This window comes from Doryrhamphus excisus, linkage group LG9 (assembly GCF_037039965.1).
Source record: "Doryrhamphus excisus strain RoL-2023G ecotype Guam linkage group LG9, RoL_Dexc_Guam_v1.1, whole genome shotgun sequence".
NCBI lineage: Eukaryota > Metazoa > Chordata > Actinopteri > Syngnathiformes > Syngnathidae > Doryrhamphus > Doryrhamphus excisus.
In genome coordinates, this window is record NC_136365.1 from 16,800,358 (window position 1) to 16,824,433 (window position 24,076).

Here is a 24,076-nt window from a genome sequence, read left to right on the forward strand (position 1 = left end):
ACTGGTCGCACTCCAAACTGGCCCGGTATCTGATTGTTACTGCAAAAACATTGGCACTGTTACTCCGTCAATGGGAAAATTGCGTAACCGGTGGCTGATACTAGAAAGAAAATGGAAGGAAGTCAATGCATCGACGGTGAAAAAGGAGGGAAAAAAAAAGAAGCCACTGGGCTTCCTCCTTGAGAGAGAGACAAGGGGTGGAGACATCTACGCTGCCAGAGTTAGACAGTTGAGACCAGTGCAATATTTAACAAAAAAGTGGGGGGTGGAGTCCTGTCCTGAATCCACTCCATTGCTTGAGGGCAGCCATCATAGTGTTCACTATTGTGTACGGCTGAGGGAAGAAGAAAAAGAGAGGAGGGTGCACAAGGGGGGAAAGAAAACCTGTCCCTTTGTGTGGGAAAGACTCAGCAGGAAAGTGATTTGGTGACTGTTTGAGTTTGCCGGCGAAGCAAGGCTCTTCCCCCTCGACCCGCACATTCTTTTGTCAACTCTGCGTGCCTCGACTGCCTTAAACCAGAGTCGCATATATTGCAATTCTGCGAACCGGCAAACAGCGACACCCCGGCTTCTCCTGATGATGAGAGCAAACGTCAGACTGGTTTGCATGAATATTGATGTGGAGGATAGTCTGTTTCATAGAAGAACAGAAGGAAGCAAGATGGCTGCCCTTTAGGATTTGTAAAAGAGGAGATCCAGACGGTTTGTTGGAATTTCTACAAAGTGGAGGGACGCAAAAGAAGGTGAGGATTTACACACAGGCTTAATGCTCTGCTTACTCTTTCCTCTTATAACACTACGTTTATTTTTTGGAGGTTTTGAGAGTCATACAAGAAACAGCTAACGTCCCCCGCCGCAAAAGCAAGAGCCAGCATAATAAGGAGGGGATTTTAGATAAAGCTACTCCAACATGGCTGACATTTTTCTTTCTTTTTTTGCCAGCTGAATCTAACAGACCTTTCTTGTTTTCTTTGAGTGTAGCATTCATAGTGCTTGCTGATTTGGAATACATAATGGAACATTTGTATTCTTCAAGTTTTTCCATACACACGTACTGCTTTCCGTTGCCTCTCCTGAGCATTACGTTTAATTTTTAAAGGTATCTTTAAAAGGGTGGATTTAAAATTGTGTGCATATCGCATATTCTTTTTCGTGATTACTCTCATAAACGCATCTGTATCTGTAGCTTTCTTTGCATATCTCTGTTTGACCGTGTATCTGTTAGCACAGTTTTGTGTACAGACTATGTAAGGGAGTAAAAGTCCAAGTCGGACTGTAAGCAAAGTAGCAAATACCTTCTGGCTTTGTGTATCTCAGTGAATCAGCTTCCATTGCTTTCACTGCTGAATGACAAGCAGACACAAAGGCAAATCCCTTAGAGAGGCAAAGAGAAAGGACAATTTTGGAGGCAAAGAGTGCAGTGGAGGCAGAGAAGGTCAGAAAGCTGAGACTTGAAGAAACTCTATCCCAACACACCATTAACTTCAAGCAACAGGAATTCTGTGGCTGGTTTATCCTTTTCTATATTTGAGATAGTAGTAAGTAGCAGTTTAGAAATGCATCTCCAGTCAAACACACATATACATACATAAATATATATGTATGTGTGTGTATTATATAATATATCTACACTTTCTAAATTAATTTTTTCCAAGTAAATGTGATGGCAATTGTGTACTAAACCAGCATAGCAACCAACTGATAACCGTGTGATAATGGTTTGCATTGCAATTAGTACTACAAAGTCACAATAACGTGTAAATTCAGATGTATTAATGGGTGTTAGGCCTAGCATTAACGACAACTAGCTAATTAGTTGTTATGTTTTTTATCTGCATTCACAAAGTGTCACTTAATGATTAACATCTAAATAGGCCATTAGAGTACAACAGAGCCCCCCCCCCCTGTTTGTGTATTTGACTTGTGTATTCTCCAAGCTGCAGTTGAAATGTTGTTACAATGTGCCTCTGGTAAATACTAATGAATACTAATGTTATAAGGTAGAGAATTGTGACGGACTTAATTGGGGAAACAGTGTTGGAAATGTTACATACAGGACATTTTGCTTGGCTTGCAGCAATGCTAAAATTGTAGTCCTAACTGATTTTTTTTTTTTATTAAACTACATTGTGATCAGAACACAGCATTTTATATACGTAGAAGTCAAAGTACTTTCAGGGATGATGTGTCAGTTATGTAACTTGTGGATTAAATGTAGTATTTTGCTATCCATTTGGCACTAAAGCCTGTGCATGGTTTGCATGTTTGCCCATTAAGCCCTTTTGTTTTCTGGTAATGTGCACAGATGCTATATTACATGTGTACTCATGAGAATCTGCATTGTTGCTCTTACATCAGAACCTGAAAAGACACCCGGCGCATGAGTCGGCCAATCGGGGGCTGCAGTGGGGGGAAGGGCCAAATATATCAATCGCATTCAAATTGCAACGCTCATCTATCCACACCTCCAGATAAAGCTGTGTGGTTGGATTGCTCCTCCGTCATGGGTTTAACTCCCCTTTATGCAACTCCCATGGCAAAGACAATATCACCTTAAGAGAAGAATGTCCAGTTGCCATAGCGTTCCACAACAATGCTGGCCACTTACAATACCCAAGCACTCACCCAGTCCCTCACCTCTGACCCTGCTCTGTCCAGTCCACGCATCATATTTCCACCCAAGAGGTAGTTTCACAAATAACAGACTCAGTAACAGGTTAGACATTTCAGACTGCACTAAATGCCGGTTGGTCAAAGCTTGACTGCTTTCCTGAGACAAAATGGCGAAATAGAGAGTTTGGTATTGATTTCCTGACTATTGATTTTCCTCATGCTATTGGGGGGTTGTTTGGCTACACAAGGATGGGGGAGCAGCACAAGGACAGTACAGGAAGTGTGAAAAATAGTGAAAAAGAAAAGTGTGTCATTTTTGCACATATCAGACATTCATAACACAACATTTAAAACCTGTTGTGAACATGAGCTTAATGACAAATTAATCTTTCATGAATCATGGTTTATTGGTTCCAGACCTGACCGTGATAAGTGATAACTTCCAGGAAGTAGGATTCCTTAATTATAAGTTGAAAACCTGTTTACAACTATGTAAATACATTTAACATAATTAGAGCTCTGTAAACATGAAATAACACCCCTACTGTCATGTTTACATGCATATTACCCAATATGGTAGACTATGGTGCAAATGTATTCTGGATGTGTGAAGGACAGGAAGTGACATTGGAGGTTCAGAGTTGCGTTTTAGCTTGGAGTGGCTTTCGACCGCAACAGTAGGACAAAAATTATTCTTATTACTATGTTATTATGCCTATTGCGAGATAACTAAAAAGCTGCAATTAAAGCCTGTTGTTCCGGTGATCAAGTCTGTGCCTCACTGAACATACAATATCACTGAACACAAATACCACAAAACATTATGTCAGTGAATGTATCTTCTGAATCTTTTATATTTGCATTTTAGTCAATTATGCCATTAATGCTTGAAAATGCCTCATTTAGGCATAAAGTATGTATTATTTGCTTAAATATGCATTCTTTACTAACAGTAGGGGGTGATCATCCTTACATACAGTATTTTTCGAAAAACACTGATGTGGTGAGGGGTGACTAACGCGCAACAAGTGAAACTGAATGTGCATACTAACATCCGACTAATCCAGATACTACTGGTTATTAAGTAATTAAAGGCACATAATACGGCGCGATTATAATTATGGAGTAAGCTACAAGTTTCAAGTTAAGGTGACCATGGCAAGGGTGAGAGGTGCGGTCCCTGTTACCATGTATCGATGTCCGGATTTACCCCGAGGGTTGAGACAGCGAGGGCAGTGACGGAAAACCTTCCTCCACATGGGCGCATGCACATGGCCGCTCTGTTTACAAACACTATACTCACGTTCGGTAGCGCGGGAAGCGAGTGGTTACGTAAGCATCCCAAATTAAACACAATCTTTACTCGCCCGGTACTAGGCGCCAATGATTCTTGAACACAATGTTTTTACCATGTCTGCTATCTGAATGTGCGCTTGAAACATGTAAAGTCACATTACATCATCAGAAAAGGACTTGCTTCAATAATCTGTAGATATTGGGCTTTGTAAGAACTTGGAGCCTAAACAAATATTAAATGGCAAAGGAAGTTTCCGTTCTTATACTAGGACTAGTAATTCATCTGTTTCCGATATTTTGTCTATTCATGACAAAGGCAGTTATTTACCCTGTTGCCCACACCCTGCATGATAGTGCAATTTCAGTGGCGTTCACGGTCAACTAAACAACTGCATGTGTAGGCTCTTTCCCAAAATGTCTGTCAGATACAGAGGGTTCCACTGCTAGTAGCTGTCATTGAAAACGTTAGGCCCCATGGCCCCCTGTTGTCCATACATGAAGCACAAAGACAGACAGCTGGTCCTAAATGGCATTCAAAAGCGTAACCCAACCAAAGGCTTTGAATGACATCACCGACTACTTCTGTCAACCTTCAAGCCATTCGACCCCATTATGGGGGGTTTCTAAGTGGAATGAAGCAAACCAGCAGTTGGTGCTTTTTAAATTGGACTGCCCAAAGTAAATTACACTGGTTTTGCATCTATGTGATAAGGGGAGTGTTTCCGCTCTATTTCTGACTGGAAAGTGATTTTGCAACATCCTTTCTTACGATGGCACATAATGACCCTTGGTTCATGTAAAGTAGCTACTCAATGTTGGTCATTTCTGATCAAGTGACATACAAAAAAAAATTCAAAGACGGTTATTGTGTACTGTACATATTAAGTTTTTGTGAAGAGTTTATTTAAATCTGTGAGGCCACCTTCATGTAATGGAAAATTTTACTTAAACCTTAAACTAGGTTTATGCTTGATGCAACTATGAGGTCTGCACAGCCAAATGTAGTCATTTTTGCAACAACACGCCTCTGTGTGTTGTCCGTGTGGCCCAAATTTTCCCATTCTGCTTCCGTTTACCTAGGAAATTAAAAAACTATGGTCCTGCGTAGAAAAACATGGCAGATGAGCACAAGCTTCTGGTGGTGGAGGTTCTTGAAGTGGATATGAAGGCAAGGTTCTTAAAGGGAAAAGTGGCCATCCAAGAGGTGGCAAAAATGCACCACCAATTCAGAAAGTGATAGGTCGCCAATCATCTGGGGAAAATATGATGCACTGACAATAAATGTGCAAAATTCTGATTCCGCAGGTCTCATTTCCGCACGGCATGTACGTGCATCAAGCATAACCCGAGTTTAAATCAGTGAAAATAGGAATCACACCGAGTAGACAAAGAAAGGAAATCAGATTGTTTAGTTTTGCATCGACAAGTCAATATGCCTGAGCTCAGACTTCTGCAAAAATGTAATCTAATGCACCAAAAGTTTTGTCTATACAGAATTCAGAACAAACAGGTCTGGCATGCGTGTTGAGTACCATGTTTATATTTCCCTACCATAATAGTTTCATTGCCTGTTTATGTTGAAGATGAGCAACAAATTTTGCTCAACGTTTTTTGTAAAACAAACATTTCTCTCTACACGTGACTGCATATGCCTAATGGACAAATTAACACTGACAGTTGAATTTCTTAATCACTTTGCTTTGTGTACTAATCCATGACTCATACCAGTTGCAGGGAAAATGAATAGGGTCAAAATGAAAGCCTCTTTTATTCCTATTTATTTTCAGTCAAACATAGCTATGCATATTATCATATATAATTTCCAAAGGTGTATATTTGACACTCTTGTTTCATCACCAGGGTAGATGTACAAAACATATGTGCGCACCACAGCAAACCTATTCTGCAGTCAGTAACGGCGAGGTAATGTTCAGACCAGATGGTCTTTGGAGCACTCATAAGATGGTAACCATGGCTACCGTGTAGTCTGAAATAAATTAACTTTTCTCTGTGCACAGTTCATCAAGTTAGTCAGATATATTGACTGTTGCACAGACAAAGGGTGGAGGGCAAGAAGACAATCAGCTTGGAAGGGGTCATGCAGATTTGTAAGGGGTTCGGGGTACGCTGGAGCAGTTGGGACGCTCAGCAGCAGAAGTCTTAATCAGAGCCTCCGGAGAAAGGATTTAGACTCAATATTCTTTGGATAAAAGGTTTGATAATCATGGCATGGGTTCGCTTTCATGAAGGGTCTTGTCCAGTTTCAGCTGATTAAACAAGAGAGATCCAAGACATCCTGACGAATTGGGTTCTCGGCTAAGGTTCAACTGCGGTTTACTATCAGCAGTGACCTCCTCTGGAACACATTAATCTGACAAAATACACCATGACACTGAGATATTTTGGTTTACATTTAGAAATGTGTTCTTACTCATGACAGTAGTGATTGTTATGGTCTCGTTTTTTGCTGAAATAACAGAAAATTCAGGTTAAAAAGTATAGCATTTAGGGGGTGTCTGTCAAACATGTAAAACCAAACACCTATACTTGATCAACTTTTCAACTTGATAGTTTTTTATTACTATGAAAGCTTGGTCTAACCTACTTCTGTTCATTTAAAGCTGTTTGCAGTTCAGCCAGTTCAGCTGGTTCAGGCAGTTCAACCTCGCCCCTTACAGGCAGTAAAACCATTCATGTCCTTGTATCTTTAAAAAGCTAAAACAAAATCAATGACCTCAAAATCTACATTGGTTGTTTTGGAGAAAACATATATAGTAATGTATCATTTCCCTCATTTCCTATTTTTAATTGACAAAACCCAGAAAACCCTTAGGGACCAATAAAATATCCGCCAAACCATCACAATGATTTGGACAGTTTTTTTTATGGAATGAGCTCTTGGATGGATGATTTGATGTCCAAAGGAACACTTGCATAAAAACGTGTATATTTTTCTTATATCTTGAAGAGGGCTACACTGATTACAGCACTTAAGTTTTTCAAATGAAAATGAGCGGTGATTCTCTTGCTTACTAACAAACACCTTACCTTGGAGATAAATTATATGGTGTACAATAGTATAGAAAAAATACACATTTGCACAAGAAACAAGTACTGACTAAAAACCCATTTACTAAACAATAAAATTCATCAAATAAACAGCTCATATCAGCTTAAAATGTGATATAAATAAAACCACATATACCTGTATACAAAACACATGAATGCAATTAGACCACAAGCAGCAGTAGGACAAAGACAGCAAAAGGAATCTCCCAGCCAAGTGAGCAACATCTGTTTTGCATTAGACATAAAGAACAATTTCTTTCCCTTTTTGTGAAGGGGGGAGAGGAGGTTCTCCTGGGAGCAAATTACAAACAGGGGAAAATGACCTCTGTTTTGTGACTATATCCATCAGACACTTACTCTTGTCTGAAAAATGTAAGAAGAAAAATCAGGATGAACGATATGTGTATCTGCTTGTGTGGCATTCACATAAAACCTTTCTATTTTTACGGTTTGTTAAAAAAATACCCATGACAGTCAATGTGAGAGTCAATATTCCAAATAATTACATGCTGTTAAAGTATTTCCCATAGTACCTCAAACCAGACTCGCTATATTTGCCTTTTAACAGACCAAATATATGATGTTATAAGCTTAACTCAATCTTTTGATCTTTTTTGACGAGCCCTAACATTAGCGTAAAAGACAGAAAAACACCATGAATACAGTTCCTTCAGGCTACCACATGGTCCAGCCACAGTTGCATCACAATGTTGAAATTAGGCCATCGCAAGCCTCAAAGAGCAACTGTTCTAGTGTACCTGACTGCACATGTAGACCTGAGTTTATTCATGAGTCACATTTCCTCTTCCATGGCTGTAAAGGAAACCAAGAACCTTAACATCTGCCTTCCAGAACTCCCCATAAGTAACATTTTAGCATTGCTTACAAACAAGGAGATCAAATCTCCAAACAAGAGTCACTAAAACTTAAACTTACTTAGTTACTCAAGAGAGAAATGAGAGGGGGTTACTATCTGCAATGACAAATACAAATTTCACTCCCTAGAAAAGACACCTGGACTATGTCTTTGAAGGGGGAAGAAAAAAGTTAGTGACACTACACACTATTTGGCCAAAAATTCCTAACATTCCAACACGGCTGCTTTAGATAGAGAGGTACTAGATAGAGAGTACAGAAAGTTTATCCAAATGTGCTGTTAATTTTGGGATAACACTGTCATTATGTATTTCTACTGTGTCTACAACATCAATGTGAAAGAATGAAAAAATAGAGATGCAGACAGAGGAGGCTTGTGTTCCCTAACAAGGGCAGACGATATGATTTGTTCATACCAACAGTAAGACTGACCATGTGAGGAACATTGTAAACCAACGGTGCACCATGTGACGCAAATCACAAGTGTGAGCAGCCTGACCAAGTAACTTGGCGAGATGCAGAGCATAAGTGATCATCTGTCCTTACATGCCTGATGAGCAATTGACCATCAGTGAGCACATAAGGACGACAAAAGTACTCGGTGAACTGTGGCTCAGTTTGTTCTCTTAAGCTGTCCAACAACTGACTTTCTCATGGCCCTCAGATTTGTTACAAAGATGTCATTCCACACTGCCAATCGTCACATAGGTCATAATATTTAAAAAAAAAAACAACACGCAAATGTTTACAGGAACCTTCTGCAGGAATCATGACGAGTGGACATCTGGTTTAACTGGCAAGAGGAATAAGGGAGAGATTTGAGGGGTGAAAGAGGGGAATGTGGAGAGATAAAGTTAGCATTGTCAGCTGGAATGCAAAGTTGTGCAAATGTTGTCATAGGTTGTAGGGTTTGCACAGTCCATCTCTATATTTAGGGGAGGGATTTAAAACCCCTCCAGGATACAAATGATCTGACCTAATTTCATCTGCAGGGGTTAAGGATGAGATTTCACTGGCACAGATAAGATTATATACTCACTACCAACGTGCACAGGGAGAGAATGTTGTCGGTAAACAGCTGTCACAAATGAGGGATCTCTTTGAAATCTAGCAAAATCTCTTGCATACAGGGTATTTTTGGACTGTGCCACAAAACGGTATAGAAACAAATGCTTGATTTATCATGCTGCTGTACACTGCCAAGTATTTTCTTCAGCAGGAGTGCTCTTTAGCCTCACTGCCAAGGTCTCAACCTGAATGATAGGGACTGGAGTCTCCTAGCAGCTGTTGTGAGGGGCGAATGTCACATACGGCTGCCAAGTCACGGCAACTCGTCGGCATCAACTATGGACACTCATATTTCATACAGGACAATCTATTGGAGGGAAATTGATTTGTTTTTGGAAGGAAGGTTTAATAACACATAAACTTTATTTTTAAAATGGCATAACAATTCACCAATTTTTGGTTATTTTTTTCCCCAAGTGATCACACTTTGTACAACAGTCCAACCCTTAACCCCAACCAGACTAGCCACTAGCCATCGCAGCAAACCCCGAACTCTAGAGGCTACAGTCATAGGCGGCGACTGACTGTCCAGATTTCTACAACAACACTTCCATTGAGGTGTAGCTGGAATATCAAAAAACTAGGCATACGTGGTACAAAACAGCTTTGGTCAGGATAACCAATGACCTCCCGATGGCATCAGACATCAGTTCCACATCCCTATTCATCCTCCAGGATGCCTTCGACACAGTCGAACGTTAAATAGACTACTGGACTCTCCATACGTAGCTGGTTCACCTCCTATTTTACGTGGCTCTGGGAAAAGCAAGGACACAGAACCACACCTGCGGTGTCCCTCAGGATTCAGTGCTGGGCCCTTCCAGATCCGTCACCATTTGAGTGTAAAAACTGATTCGCAACTCAACTTTGACAACTACATCAAACATCTCTGCAAGACCTAATTTTACCACCTAAGGAACATCGCCAAACTTTGACCACTACACCATGCCTTTGTGTTCTCCAAGCTAGACTACTGCAATGCACTCCCTGGCAAGATCATACGGAGACTACTATACATCCAGAACAGTGCTACCAGGATCCTGATGAGGATCCGCAAATACGATCTCATCACCTCAGTTCTGAAATCTCTTTACCAGCTTCCCATCCCATTTAGAATGGAATATAAGGTCTCAGTTCCTCAACCATAACGGACATGCCCCCAATACCTCAAGGAACTCAAGGAACCCCCCAGACTTCCTTATGCATGCTTCGGTCCACAACCAAAAACATCCTTCAAGTCCCGAGAACAAGCACCGCACCATGGGCAACCAGGCCTTCTCCTCTGTGGAATGCCCTCCCTGACTATTTAATGGCATCAGAGACTGTTGAGGTTTTTAAAAGAGACCTAATAACTCATCTGTAAAAGCATTATTTTATATATTGTGCATAGAATATTCAATTCAAATTTTTATACTATACTCCTTTGTTTATAAGCTTTGTTTTTTCCTCTTTAGCATTTGAGATTGCAAAAATGTGAAGTATAATACAAATGAAATGTATAAAATGTACTATTATTAAGATCAGTGAGACAAAAAATGCACTGCTAATAGATAGATGTGACCTGTGAATAATGACCTGGATGAATGAAGAATATCGGACCGATCGATATCCCCCTGTAAATAATGATGATGGCTGGGTTTGCTTGAGAGATGAGGACAACTATCACAAATGGATCAGACATTCTGATGAGCCGGTATTTTGGAGGAATTCAGAGCCGGGTGACATCACTGCCAGAATATACAGATACAAACACATGCAGCCGTGAAATCCCAGCAAAAAAAGGAAGTGACATATCCACAGCAATAACACAATAACATTCACTGACATTGTGCTGTGATAACTATCACAACAACAAAAAATGGCCACATGTATAGATCACTGGAAAATGGAAGACCAATTGGCCATGGAACAAAACCCCATAGTATTACTCTAAGATTTGGAGAATAGCTCTAGTAAAAAAACAAAACAGAACATGTATTCACTGGACAGGGCAATATAGGCGAGAAAGACAAGTCACTGCAAGCAGTTCAAGTCTACAACACTTACGGGTGACACAGCCTCCTCCAACCCCCGAAGAACTGCCAATTTTGTATTTTTTTTGTAAATATTTCAATATTCAAGTACACATCTAAAACAGGAAATATTACTTTCAATGTTATATTTCATAGCTGAAATAACAAAATGAGTGTTTTGGTGCCATGGGGACTTTAAATGCTAGGTTCATAAACATACTGGCTAAATGACAGGCTTACTAAGAGGGAAGTAGATGAATGACAAATAATAGTGAGTAATAGTAATGAATAGTAACCTGTGTGTAATTACAAGACAAGAGAGAGGAGGAAATAAAACGGCAAAGACAAAAGCACTGACTTCTGCAGACAAACAGCTCAGTACAAGCTAAGAAGGTTGAATCATTTCAAACTGTGTGTATTTGTGGAAAACACATGCTCTGAGAAAAAAAACCAAAATGTATCAAAGTTAACACCTTCCAGCAAGTACCTTAGCATAACCTGCATCATTGCTGTGTCATCGGATTTGTTTAAAGCTCAAATTCCACTACAAAATGATCATTTCTGTGACTCCAACAAAATAAACAAATCAAGTGGCTGTTACAACATTCATAGTACTATGAATGTCAAAGTAAAAAGTCAGTAGGACATACTGTAATAGTGAGTGCAATGCCAGTGCATGTTTGTATATATGTGTGCAAACACGTCCTCATTCAGCTGGGATCTCTGGCTTTGTCCTAGGTTCACAAAGATTATTTTTTTCTGGTTGTCAGAGTGGGTGTACCCAACTGTGACAAGCTGCTTGGTTCCACTCAGCACTTTGTAAATCCCGGAGAGTCCCACAGGAATGGACCTGCACTCAAAGCAGCCCAGTGTTAACCTCTTGACTTAGTAGCTGATTTACAGAGCGCCAGACAAAACAAAGGGAAAGTCACATGGGGTTGGGAAGTGGTAGTCACCCAATTACCTAATTTTTATTGTTAGAGATTTTGCTTAGGCAAAAAGAGTTCTGAGAAAAAAAAATGTTTTTAGGTTTTCTTTTTTTTTTGTGTAAAATATCTATATTGTTTTATAGCATATAACACCACATATACAATACTAATGATATTGTATTTGTATTTTAGAAATACCACGCTCAAATCAAGAAGTAAATGCCTTTAGGTTAATGACAATAGTCATCTGTAATGAAATGTAAAACTAATGAAATTATTCATTATTACTTCATACAAATACAGTTGTATCTAAAATTGTTGCTGCACTTGCATCCTTATGCAGAGAAAGTTTAAATAAAGAAGCATCTAAGTTTAAATAATTGACTTGCAGTCTCTGTTTTAGGTAGCCCCCACCCCACCTGCAAACAGTCAGCTGAATGCTTTGTTACAGTATGTCAACAAGAGACACGCTCATTAGTGGGAGATTAAGGACTTTCATTTTGGGACACTGTGGGACTACAGATGTCAGAGGAAGGGTTGTGACACAGACAGTGAAATGATTCTACCAGCTCATGCTTTCTATCTCAGAGCACAATATGTCATATGTTGACACACTCAGATCAGGTCAACTGTGTAATAATAAGACTTAGACTAACTGCAGTAGAAAAAAAACACACTCTTAAATGCAATGCAATATGAACAACTCATTTGCTTTAGTTAAGGTCAAAGACACTGGGCAAAAACGGCCTGCATGGAGTTCCAAGACCAAAATCACTGTTGAACAAAAAGAACATTAAGGCTCGTCTCAATTTTTCCAGAAAATATCATGATGATTCGCAAGTACTTTGGGAAAATACTCTATGGTCTGTTGAGACAAAAGTTTAGGTGTTTTGAAGGCCATTACATCCGGTGTAAAAGTAAGCTACATTTCTGAAACAGAACATCACACTAACAGTAAAAGATGGTGGTGGTACTGTGATGGTTTGGGGCTATTTCGATGCATTTGGATCTGAAAGACTTACTGTGATAAATGGAACCATGAATTCTGTTGTCTAGCAAGGAATACTGAAGGATAATGTCTTGCCATCTATTCTTAATCTCAAGTCAACAACAACAAAGTCCTGAACTGAATCCTATTGACATGTTGTGGCATGACATAAAAAATTTGCTTCATGATCAAAAACCCTCTAATGTAACTTAATTACAGCAATTCTCCAAAGACGAGTGGGCCAAAATTCCTCCATAGCACTGTAAGAGACTCACTGCAAGTTAGCGCAAACACTTGATTGCACTTGTTGCTGTTAAGGGTGGTCCAGCCAGTTTTTCAGTTTTCTCACACGAAGCCATGTAGATTTAGATTTTTCTCTCCATTTATCATAAAAAGTTTTATTTAAAAACTGCATTTTGTGTTCAGCTGTGTTGACACTGATTAATATTGAAATTTGTTTGATGATCTGAAACATTTAAGTGTGACAAAAGAAATCAGGAAGGGGGCAAACACTTTTTCAAACCACTTGTAATAGTCTCCCTCGGGAGAGTATTCATTCATAGTCAGGATTGTGGAAACCCAAACTGATGCACTTGGGAGAAGAAACCAGTCCCAGGTCTTATGGAATTTTGCCTTGCCGTGTATTTTAATTCCCAACGACTTGGATTTCTCAGATTTAGGACACTGTATTCTTGACTGAACAATGCAATTTGGGTTTTTCACACAAAAAAAAGTGTGGCTTGGAATAAAACATTCCTTTTGAAGACGGTTGTTGTGCTGGAATGTAAGATGTAAATGGTTTCAGATGGGATTGTCACAGCCTATAAAAGAACTTATACTCATATTGAAGAAAGCATGCTGCACTCTCCATCTGGAACACTCTCCCCAACCATCCACACGTCAGGACCATACAACCTTCATAAACCCATCATGTACATTTATCATTCACTTAAAAATATGTCCAGCTCACTAAATATCTATTTTGAACTTGTTTTGCAGGACGCAGAGAGGGCAGCCTGTGAATGGACTCTGAGCAGGCCAGATGGAAACAGACCAGACCAGACATGAGACGGAAGAAAGTCTGACATTAAAACACTTTGGGACATCCCACAACATCTCCAACAAACTGCAGAATGGAGGGTCATTTTCAGAAGGAGACTCTCTCCAAGTCACTGATACAAACTGGAACAATTACAAGCCCGGCGCAGTTGCCAACTCCATGAAGAGGCCAAACGAAAACTGCAACGACTCTGAATCAGTACAAGGGCTGCTGGATCATGGATGCTTTATGATGAATGGAGAGTTGATGAATGGAGATTTCAAGCTCACGGAACAGTCATTACAGCCCAGCCAGCCAAAGAAATTTAAAGTAGATTCAGAGAATTCAGAATTAAAAAACAAATCAGAATTTCAATGCAATGCTCAGACAGAGATACAATTAGGAAACAGGAACTGTACAATTCTTAATGGAGATGTTTTCCCTCTGCCAAGAAACAAACACGTCTCAATTCCTAATGGTGCTGTATTAACCACCTCTACAATAGAAACCACACCAGGTGATCTTTTAGAGAAGACTTTGTCTCAATATTATCCAGAACAGGTGTCAATTGCACCACAGAGATGTGGTCCACAAGATGCTATGAATAGTTCTCTCACAAATAAACTGCCTGCTGAAGATATTAGATCTCCTGCTTTGACCTCAGAGTTTCCAAATTCGGCTCAAATGCTTGACTCACAACCACGGAAACCTGGGGCATCTGGTCCTGTGGAGGGAAGCAACAATTACAGCTCTGTTAACTATATAGTAAACGGGTATGCTAACAATCATGAAACAGATTACCAGCAGAAAAAACATGAACATCATCAGCCGTCACCATCGAGCCATCAACCGTCACATCATCAGCTCCCTGGCATGGTCCCACCATCAAATATTGCCAACTCCATGCAACAACATGAAAATGGCCCAGGGTGCTTTCCAAACAACACAAATCCTCAACATATAAAAGACCATTTTAGCCACAAGGAGCCTAATACTCAACTACAGGCAAATGAGGCAGTATTGGCCAAATATGGACCATCTACAAACTCTGGCATACAGAACTTGGTGCAATATGGAGAACCTGGGTCCGGTCATGCTCAGCAGTTTGGGATGCAGCACAATAATTTTCAGCAGAATCCTGAAAACTTACATGGAGTGGACAACACAGGCATGATGAGACCAAATGTACAGCAGGTTGGATTAGAAAATGGTCTGGATAACACAACCCAGCAGTCAGGACATTTAATGTGTCCGACTCTCCATCAAGGAAACTGGATGAAACAGAACCCTTCACAGCAACAAACACGTTGTCTGTCATTGTTGGCAGAGCAGGAAAACAAAGATTTCTCAGCCAAGCCTCTGCAAGAACAGCAGAAGGCTGGTCTCCAGGTTCATGGTCAAATTTTGGAAGCAAACCCCGTACAAAGGTTTGAGTCACCTGGAATGTTCAAAGAAGCCATTCAAGGGTCTAACAGCATACAGCAGCAGCAACTCATAGGCCAAACACACTGTGCTTCAGCCCAGAACAACAACGGTCCGGAGTGGCAGCAAAGAAGTCCCAAGGTATCTTTAGTGAAACCGCCTCAAACCCACATAAAGCACAACCAACACTTGCAGCCTGGGGGACATTTTCATACCCCCGTGCAGTCAGAGCACTTATGTGAAAACCCTGAAGTGCAGGATGTATTGTCACCTGAGTTTTTCACAACACAGCAACAAAAGCACTGTAATCTTCCACGCCCACTGTCCCACCCACCACAATTTGAAGAACAGCAACTTAAGTCTCCCATTTACCGTCCTCACAGTCAGCCTCAGCCGACTCAAGCTCAAGTTAATCAGCAACATAGAAACAACCCTGCCCAACCTAACAACCACTTCAGCTACAATAACACAACAGATGCCCATCTGCAACATCAAAGACCAAATTCCCCCAACTCAGGCAGCAGTGATTCCAGGTCGTTCCATCCACAGAGACCGAATAACTGCCATCCACCCAACAGCATGGACTTCCCACAGTCTTCTACACCATCGCAACCCTATTCGCCGCGTGTTTCATTAAACCAACAGACATCGACACATATTTATCCGAAAGCTGAACACCAGCTAAACCCATGTTCCCAGTTCCAAAGAGGATCTAATCATCCTTCGGCATCTGCCCTACCCCTAGCAGACTTTCAAAAGCATGCAGCCCTGCGTAATCATCTGTTACAAAGGCAAGAGAGACAGGTTCCTCTTCATTCCGCTCAAAGCACCGGTGATATCAACAATGGGCTAAAAAGTATAAAAATGGAAAATGGACCCAGATTTCACTTGCCTGGCTCACAGCAGCAAATAAGCGGATTGCACATTAAGCAGGAGAAACAACAATCCATATGTGAAAATAGTAAGAAGCAAGACAACATCTTAGCCTCCATGGAACAAAGTCTAAAACAATACCAACTTTCCCCAGTGTTTGAGAAGAAATCTTTTGTCATGAATTCAAATAAAGTCAAAGTAGAATCTTCCGGGCCTGTCACAATCCTGTCAACTAACACAGACATGTGCAAAGTTGAAGCATCTGGAGCTGCTACCTCCACTCCAGCTTTTAAAAAAACGCTCGACTCCACACCCAAGAAGGAACAACTCCTTCAGAGATTTATGGATTCCCCAATGAAACTGTTGGATACCCCAATAAAAAGCCTCCTGGATATGCCGATGAAAACACAGTATGACATTGCATCATGCCATTGTGTTGGTGAGTTACCTAATGCACCTTGGATACGTTACTGATAAGGTGTTGTATATACTAAAAACACATTCCTTTATTTAGAGCAAATCAGCGAAAAAGACGAAGGCCCTTACTACACACACCTTGGATCTGCACCTACGGTTGCTGGTATAAGGGAGATGATGGAAAATAGGTAAACAAGATTATCATTTGACTGTGTTTGATATTCACCAGGTAATGATTGATTATAAGCACATTAATATCTATATTTTAATTAAAGGTCTGGTTTCAATGGTCAAGCCATCCGGATAGAGAAAGTGGTGTACACAGGCAAGGAAGGCAAAAGTACACAAGGATGCCCTATCGCAAAATGGGTAGGCACAATTTCTGTTGTTTTGAATAAGATCCTTCTAGACAGCACATTTCTTAAAATATCCGTATATAAAGAAATATTTTATTTGTAATGCTTCAGGTGATTCGCAGAGCCAGTGAAGAAGAGAAGTTACTCGTGTTGGTTCGAGAACGCATTGGCCACAAATGTGACACCGCCTGCATAATCGTGGCAATCCTGGTCTGGGAGGGCATCCAACCCAGCCTAGCTGACAAACTCTACCTCGAGCTAAGTGATACTCTAACAAGGCATGGAGCCCTCACCCAGAGACGATGCGCTCTCAATGAAGAGTAAGTGAAAGCACCATCCCAAACACCAATTCCAATGCCAAGTGCCTGTGATGTTAATAGTAACAGTTGCATTTGTAAAATGAATAGGTGTCAGACACTCACAGTGCTATCCTTTTCTTCTAGGAGGACCTGTGCATGTCAGGGGTTAAATCCAGATGCCTGTGGAGCATCGTTTTCCTTTGGCTGCTCATGGAGCATGTACTACAATGGCTGCAAATTTGCCAGGAGTAAAATTCCAAGAAAATTTAAACTACTCGGCGATGACGTGAGAGAGGTATTTCCTGCTAATAAAATATTCATAACTGAAGTTACAGTATAACATTTTATTTATATTGGCAATCATGTCAAATATTATCTTTTAGGAAGAAAGGCTGGAGCAAAACTTTCAGCATCTGGCCACCTTACTGGGCCCCTTGTACAAAAATATGGCACCTGAAGCTTATGGAAACCAGGTGAGGACATTTGGACACAGAAGCCATTTTGTCTGTCCACAAAGATGCAGTGGTAACTTGGGTTTGATTATTACCGTATTTTCTGGACTATAAATCACACTTTTTTTCATAGGTTGGCTGTTCCTGCGACTTGTACTCCAGAGCGACTTATAAATTAAAAAATTGTTTATGTTACATAAACACTGGACCCCTTTTCTGTTCATGTTTATTTTTTGTGTAGCTGAATAACCATTTTGTTAAGACGCAATGTCAAGTAGTTTTTAAAATAAATTACCTGCAAAAAATGCAACTTTTGCTCCAGTGCGACTTATGTATGTTTTTTTCTACCTAATTGTACATTTTTGGCCTTGTGTGACTTATACTCCGGAGCGACTTATAGTCCAGAAAATACAGTAATTTGTTCCAAAAGGTCAGATAAAAACTAAAACTGAAATAATGTAAATCAAATTCAATGCAATGCTACAAGTTTTAAAGTATTTAATGCATCAAATGCATCAAACTGTAAAATACAACAGCTTGTTGCACGCAATATCGTACGAAAAGACAAGAACCAATATGAAAATTTTCGCTAAAAACCGATTCATACAAAAAATGGGGCATTCAGAAAGTAAAGTTAGATCAATATAAATGGATGGTTCCCTTTAAACGCAATCTAAATAACATTTATCTGAAAACAGGTGGAACATGAACACAGAGCACCTGACTGCCGTCTGGGGCGAAAGGAGGGGCGTCCATTTTCTGGAGTGACTGCTTGCCTGGACTTCTGTGCTCATGCTCACAGAGATCTCCACAACATGCAAGGAGGCAGCACTGTGGTAAGTGGAATGGGGAAACCTTCCTTTCTAGACTTGTTGCATTTGACACACTAAACAGAAATGCTTACTGAATACCTTACCACGAATGTGCTAACAAAACTGTTTAGATCAGTGATTCTCCATGAACCACTTTGAGCAGTTTTCACTGGGTCGTCGGTCTTGCTAAAAAAAAACATCCAATCCAAAGTCTGTGAATGATCCGCGCATCTTTGCTTGTTACGCCACCACGGTATGTGTGCCATGTTTATGGGGGACTTGGCCAGGCATGAGCAGGAGGGGAAGAACATGGAGTGTGAACTTAACATGGCTTAACATAACTTAAGTCTCGTACTTGTTCTCCTCTTTTAAGTAATCTATTCAATTATATGGATTTGGACTCAACCGTGGCGAGACTCATTCCAGTATTCATTCATTCATTCATTTTCTACCGCTTTTCCTCACAAGGGTCGCGGGGGGTGCTGGAGCCTATCCCAGCTGTCTTCGGGCGAGAGGCGGGGTACACCCTGGAGTGGTCGCCAGCCAATCACAGGGCACATATAGACAAACAACCATTCACACTCACATTCATACCTATGGACAATTTGGAGTCGCCAATTAACCTAGCATGTTTTTGGAATGTGGGAGGAAACCGGAGTACCCGGAGAAAACCCACGCATGCACGGGGAGAACATGCAAACTCCACACAGAGATGGCCGAGGGTGGAATTGAACCCAGGTCTTCATTCCAGTATATTCAAGCATATTTTTACATGCTGTAAGAGCAAGGTCGAGCATCGGTGTAGTTCCGTTTACCCACTGAGGTAAAGAATCCGTGCCGAGGCTGCAGATCAAAGCAAAGCGGCTCACGTGTAGATCTCCAGGAACTTCGATCATGTGACGCTTGACAAAACACTCGCTGCCTTCAACACAACCCACAATAACAGCCACTCAAGTAAGTGTGGAGGCTGCAAAGGCTCCAAAGTAGTAGGACCAGATGTAGTATCAGCACTGCTGAATTTATTTTCAAGATGAATAAAGTGTCTATCTATCTATGCCGTCCATCCTGGTGAAACTGATAGTGGGTCCCGCAACCCGAAAAGCTGAGAATCACTGGTTTTGATGACATCTCCATGAAGTCACTGACTCATTGTGTTTTCCCAGGTGTGTACATTAACAAGGGAGGATAACAGGGAGATCGGAAAGATACCAGAGGATGAACAGCTCCACGTCTTGCCACTTTATAAAGCTTCCAACACTGATGAATTTGGAAGTGAGGAGGGTCAACAGGAAAAAATTAAGTCAGGTGCCATCCAAGTCCTCAGTGCCTTCCGCCGCCAGGTTCGCATGCTTGCAGAGCCCGCAAAGTCCTGTCGCCAAAAGAAGCTGGATGCTAAGAAGGCAGCTGCTAACAAGAATGCCGTGCTGGACAACTCTCATGACAAAGCAGAGAAGGTTACCCCAACCAAGTCAAAAGCGGGTACTTGTGAAAACATCAGTCAAAGCACTCAAATGGCAGGTAAATATGGTCGCATGTTCAACCATTTTATCTTTGGGGGCACAGTTCGACTTTAAATCCTTATCTGCTTTCATTTTCCTAGGGTTTGTTCCAGGTGCTATGGGAGCCTCCCAATTTCCAAGTCAACCAACGCATCCCTTTGGAACCCATCCCCGGCAACTGCAGCAACAACAGCACGAAAACATACTTACCTCTTATCCCGGTGCAGCAAATCCTGCCAAATACCCCAGGTTCCCCAGCCACCCTGGATCTTTTACAAGCACTTCAAAACCAGGAAGCATGTTTCCGCCTCAATCATCAACACCAGCAAGCCCTTACCCTACCCCAATCCATGCACCCACGTCATACATTGATGGAACTAATCGTTCATACCCTGGTTATCAATGTAATGGAGGAATGCCTCTTGACAATTACCAACAATACTATGCTTCAAACCAAAAGCACCTAGACATGTATCAACAGCAACAACAGCGACAAGCCTTTTACTCAGAACAACAGTATCCAGTGCATCCACGTTATGAGGTTAATTATCCACCGAATTTTGGTGATCCAGGTTTACAAGTCAACGGCTATAATGCATGCAGCATGAGGCCAATTCACCCCATGAGAGCTTTCAGCCCCTGTGGTCCTAATGGAGCCCCAGACCCACGTTTTATTGACCCCCTCTCAAGAGCCCACGGAGGTCTTAACTACACTGCTGCTGCTGGGTGCAACGGCAATCAATTTGGAAGATCCCCAAATCCATACTTCTCTCAAAATTCCCAAATGTTCCCGGCAGGCCAACAACCTTTCCATATGCAAATTAAGCAAGAAATTGGTATTTCTAGCCCAAAGATGCTCGGTCCTCAGTTAAGTGGAGTGTGTTTGAACCCTGAAACACAGACAGGACTGGGTAGCCCCATAGTATCGAGTATTAAGCATGAGCCTGGAACCCCTCAGACACCCACAACCCCACAAAAGCCAGAAATGTGGTCAGACAATGAGCACAACTTCTTGGACCCTGATATTGGCGGAGTGGCTGTGGCACCTAGTCACGGCTCAGTCCTAATTGAGTGTGCTAAACGGGAACTCCACGCCACAACACCTCTTAAAAACCCAGATCGTCATCACCCAACTCGCATCTCCTTGGTCTTTTACCAGCACAAAAACCTGAACGAGGCAAAACATGGACTGGCCCTTTGGGAGGCAAAGATGGCGGAAAAGGCTCGAGAGAAGGAGGAGGATGCAGAGAGAAACGGCGGCGAGGGGACACCAAGCAAGAGCCACAAGAAGGGGACAAAGCGTGAGCATCCGGAGTCATTGGAATCGCTCGGGGAACCCCCGTATAAGCGTTTTATACAGGCACTCATAGAGGGGTCCTCATCATGCACAACCAACACCTACGTCAGTACATCTCCGTATGCCTTCACCAAGGTCACAGGACCTTATAGTCACTTTGCTTAAAAGACCCTCAAGAAAAAAAAATGAAGGTGCTTTATTTATGAAAACAAGGACCACATGCAGCACTGGTCTCCACAAACACTCCGAACCGGTTCAGGTTTTTACCTTTTACACAACTGAGCTTTACAACTGACCCTCCTGAGGATGTATTTATTTTTGTTTTGCAACTTTTGCAGATACACACTGTTAAAACATCTGGTGCTCTCAATCATACATGCAGACCTATTTTTTACTGGAAACAATGTTAAATCATGGTGGCTTTATTTTTTCTGAAAAACAATTTTAAAGACTCAAACTTGGCATGGAATGCCAACTTTTCACCAAGCAACATTCACGGTGCTAAGTCTGTGTCTTTTTTTAATATTCTAATGCCATGATACAATAGTTGACACTTAACTGTAAATGGCATAAAAACAGCAAAAAACTGGGAAATAATCTGTAAAAAATCATTAGCCTCACTATGGTTTAAGGTAAGTGAGTGTGTTTTGAGCACTTCTTGCTGACAACAATTAAATGTATCGGTATTATGTAATGAAATTGACCATTTTTAAGCATCTCTGGAAAAAAGTTGTAAATGATAATATTTCAAATGACTGCAAAAATTGTAAATTCTATTATGTTGGTGCTTCTTTGGCCTACATATGACATGTATATTATACACATGAGCCATTCAAATGGTGCATTTTTAACATTTTAAAAGGAGGAAAACGAGCCTACGTTTTTGAGTTTTACTGTCAGCAAATGTTCCTTTCAGGAGGTTCATTGAACTCACCTGAATTGCAAACATTGCATGTAGTTTTATGTCTGTGGTGCTTAGTTGATGTGCTTTTTATACACTGAGGAGCATGAGACAGGGTAAGCTCGGTGTCGATTTCAGAGGGCAGCTGGCTTGCTGTGGGTTCTTTAATTATTGTAATCTAACTGTAAGATAGACAGGTGAGATGTGTACAGTAACTTAAATTCCCTTTTTGGAATTACTGTTATAAATTGTGTTTGTTGTAAAGAATGCTCAAAGCCGAATACATTGTATATCTTTGTGTTTCAATGAATTTGATTTCACTGGGTGCTATTCAAACCTGTTAAAAACATACAATGTGAGAATCTTCAGGAAGTGAGAAGGCTATTAAAATAATGTACAGTACCAACATGTCATATACCTCAAAACCAGTTTGGGCAATAGTAAAACATATCATTCTTTGCTTAAGTATTTTTTTTTTCTCCAAATTGTTGGTTACAGTCTAACTGCATGCCACCTACAAAGGTGGAAAAGTTCATTTCTTACTTTCTTACCTGTTTAGAAAGTATTACTTGAACTTTAGTTTTTAATGTTACTGTAAAATCAGGGACATTTAAAAAGAAAACATATTGCCTGCATTCATAACAGGGACGTGCCATCGCATTTGTGTCCCTATACAACTTTTCCAAAATATGTCACACATATTTTTTTTTTTTTTTGGGAGGGGGGGTGAAAAAAAAGTGTTTCAGCATTATTGATTTTTATTTTCTACAATTTGTAGCGAGTAGGATGGTGTTTTCTTAAATGAACACAAAGTATATGCACTGACTAAAGGGAAAGTATGCTATTGAATAAATTAAGGGCAATGTATTTGCTTTTGCTAGGAGGCAAGACCAAGGCAGTGATTATCGTCTTTGTGCCTGTGTATAGTTCAAGTTATTTATAACCACTAAGCAATTGTATGATTTTTCTCTTTATTTTTAATTAATGTGATATATAATTGAATGACTGTAACAATATTTGTAACAACTCACCCACTCTTCTTTATCAAATTCGTTTTCTGAAAGCACTTCAATTTTTTTCAGGAAAAAAAAAATCAGTATGTATATGTAATAAAGTACATAATGTTTTATTTAAAACAGGGTGTAAATGCGTTAAAAAAAAACAAAAGTTAATGGCAAAGTTTTATATTTCAGGACTAGTTTCTAGTCCGGTTTGACTGCCCCTCCAACTTCAATATCACCAATCCTCAGTTTTGGCTCTTTTCAATGTTGTCATGGTGACATTTTCCAGGAAGTCTGTGTAAATAACACACTCACTGTCGACGCCATGTTTACTGTCAAGATACTGTTAGCTCTAACATTTGAATTTATATATTTTTTTGACTTTTGGTTTTGTATAGTCCATAATAATGATGAGTTCATTGTACAGAGCCCAGCGACAGTAGCAGGTTGAAGGTGAGGTTAAAAAGAAACAAGAGGGGAGAGGGAGAAAAAAATAAAAGCAGAGCCATACTTGAAGAGGCTTCTAAATCTGCATTACTTGAATAACTTTCTGGAAATAATACGAGTACTGCATTTTCAAGCTAGCGGTTCATACAAGGCAGGCAGACACTAAAGGAAAAAAAAAGGCAAACTTTGTTTCTGTTTTTATTTCTAAAGACTTCCCTTGTTCTCCCGAAGTTTGGTATGCTCCAAAAATGAATTAAGCATAGGTATTAAACTGTAAGTATTGTACTGAATGCAGTTTATTTGAAAGCTGTTATATCATTCCTGATATTGCCAAGATGTGGGTGTTTTCTTTTTCAATAAATTTATATTTATTTAAAGCAATTTGACTTGTGTAAAAATCAGTTTTCCCC

General features: G+C 40.4%; 1 protein-coding gene across 1 annotated transcript; it reads left to right on the forward strand.

Annotated features, from left to right (window-relative positions):
• The first annotated feature begins 217 nt into the window (after positions 1 to 217).
• Positions 218 to 24,063, forward strand: tet2 (tet methylcytosine dioxygenase 2). The gene is made up of 10 exons (XM_058059264.2): positions 218 to 743; positions 13,851 to 16,624; positions 16,700 to 16,790; positions 16,878 to 16,971; positions 17,070 to 17,278; positions 17,402 to 17,552; positions 17,641 to 17,730; positions 18,408 to 18,545; positions 19,685 to 20,039; positions 20,122 to 24,063. Exons 2-10 carry the CDS (start codon positions 13,894 to 13,896, stop codon positions 21,480 to 21,482), a joined length of 5,220 nt encoding a protein of 1,739 aa, XP_057915247.2. The 5' UTR covers positions 218 to 743; positions 13,851 to 13,893; the 3' UTR covers positions 21,483 to 24,063.
• Positions 24,064 to 24,076: the final 13 nt, after the last annotated feature.

What these genes read in the sequence shown, in the direction of transcription:
- tet2 (XM_058059264.2), top strand. Translation starts at nt 13,894, where the DNA reads ATGGAAACAGACCAGACCAGACATGAGACGGAAGAAAGTCTGACATTA. An exon ending in CTGAAGCTTATGGAAACCAG is followed by an intron (nt 17,731 to 18,407) that starts GTGAGGACATTT and finishes ATCTGAAAACAG; the next exon opens with GTGGAACATGAACACAGAGC. An exon ending in TCAAAGCACTCAAATGGCAG is followed by an intron (nt 20,040 to 20,121) that starts GTAAATATGGTC and finishes TCATTTTCCTAG; the next exon opens with GGTTTGTTCCAGGTGCTATG.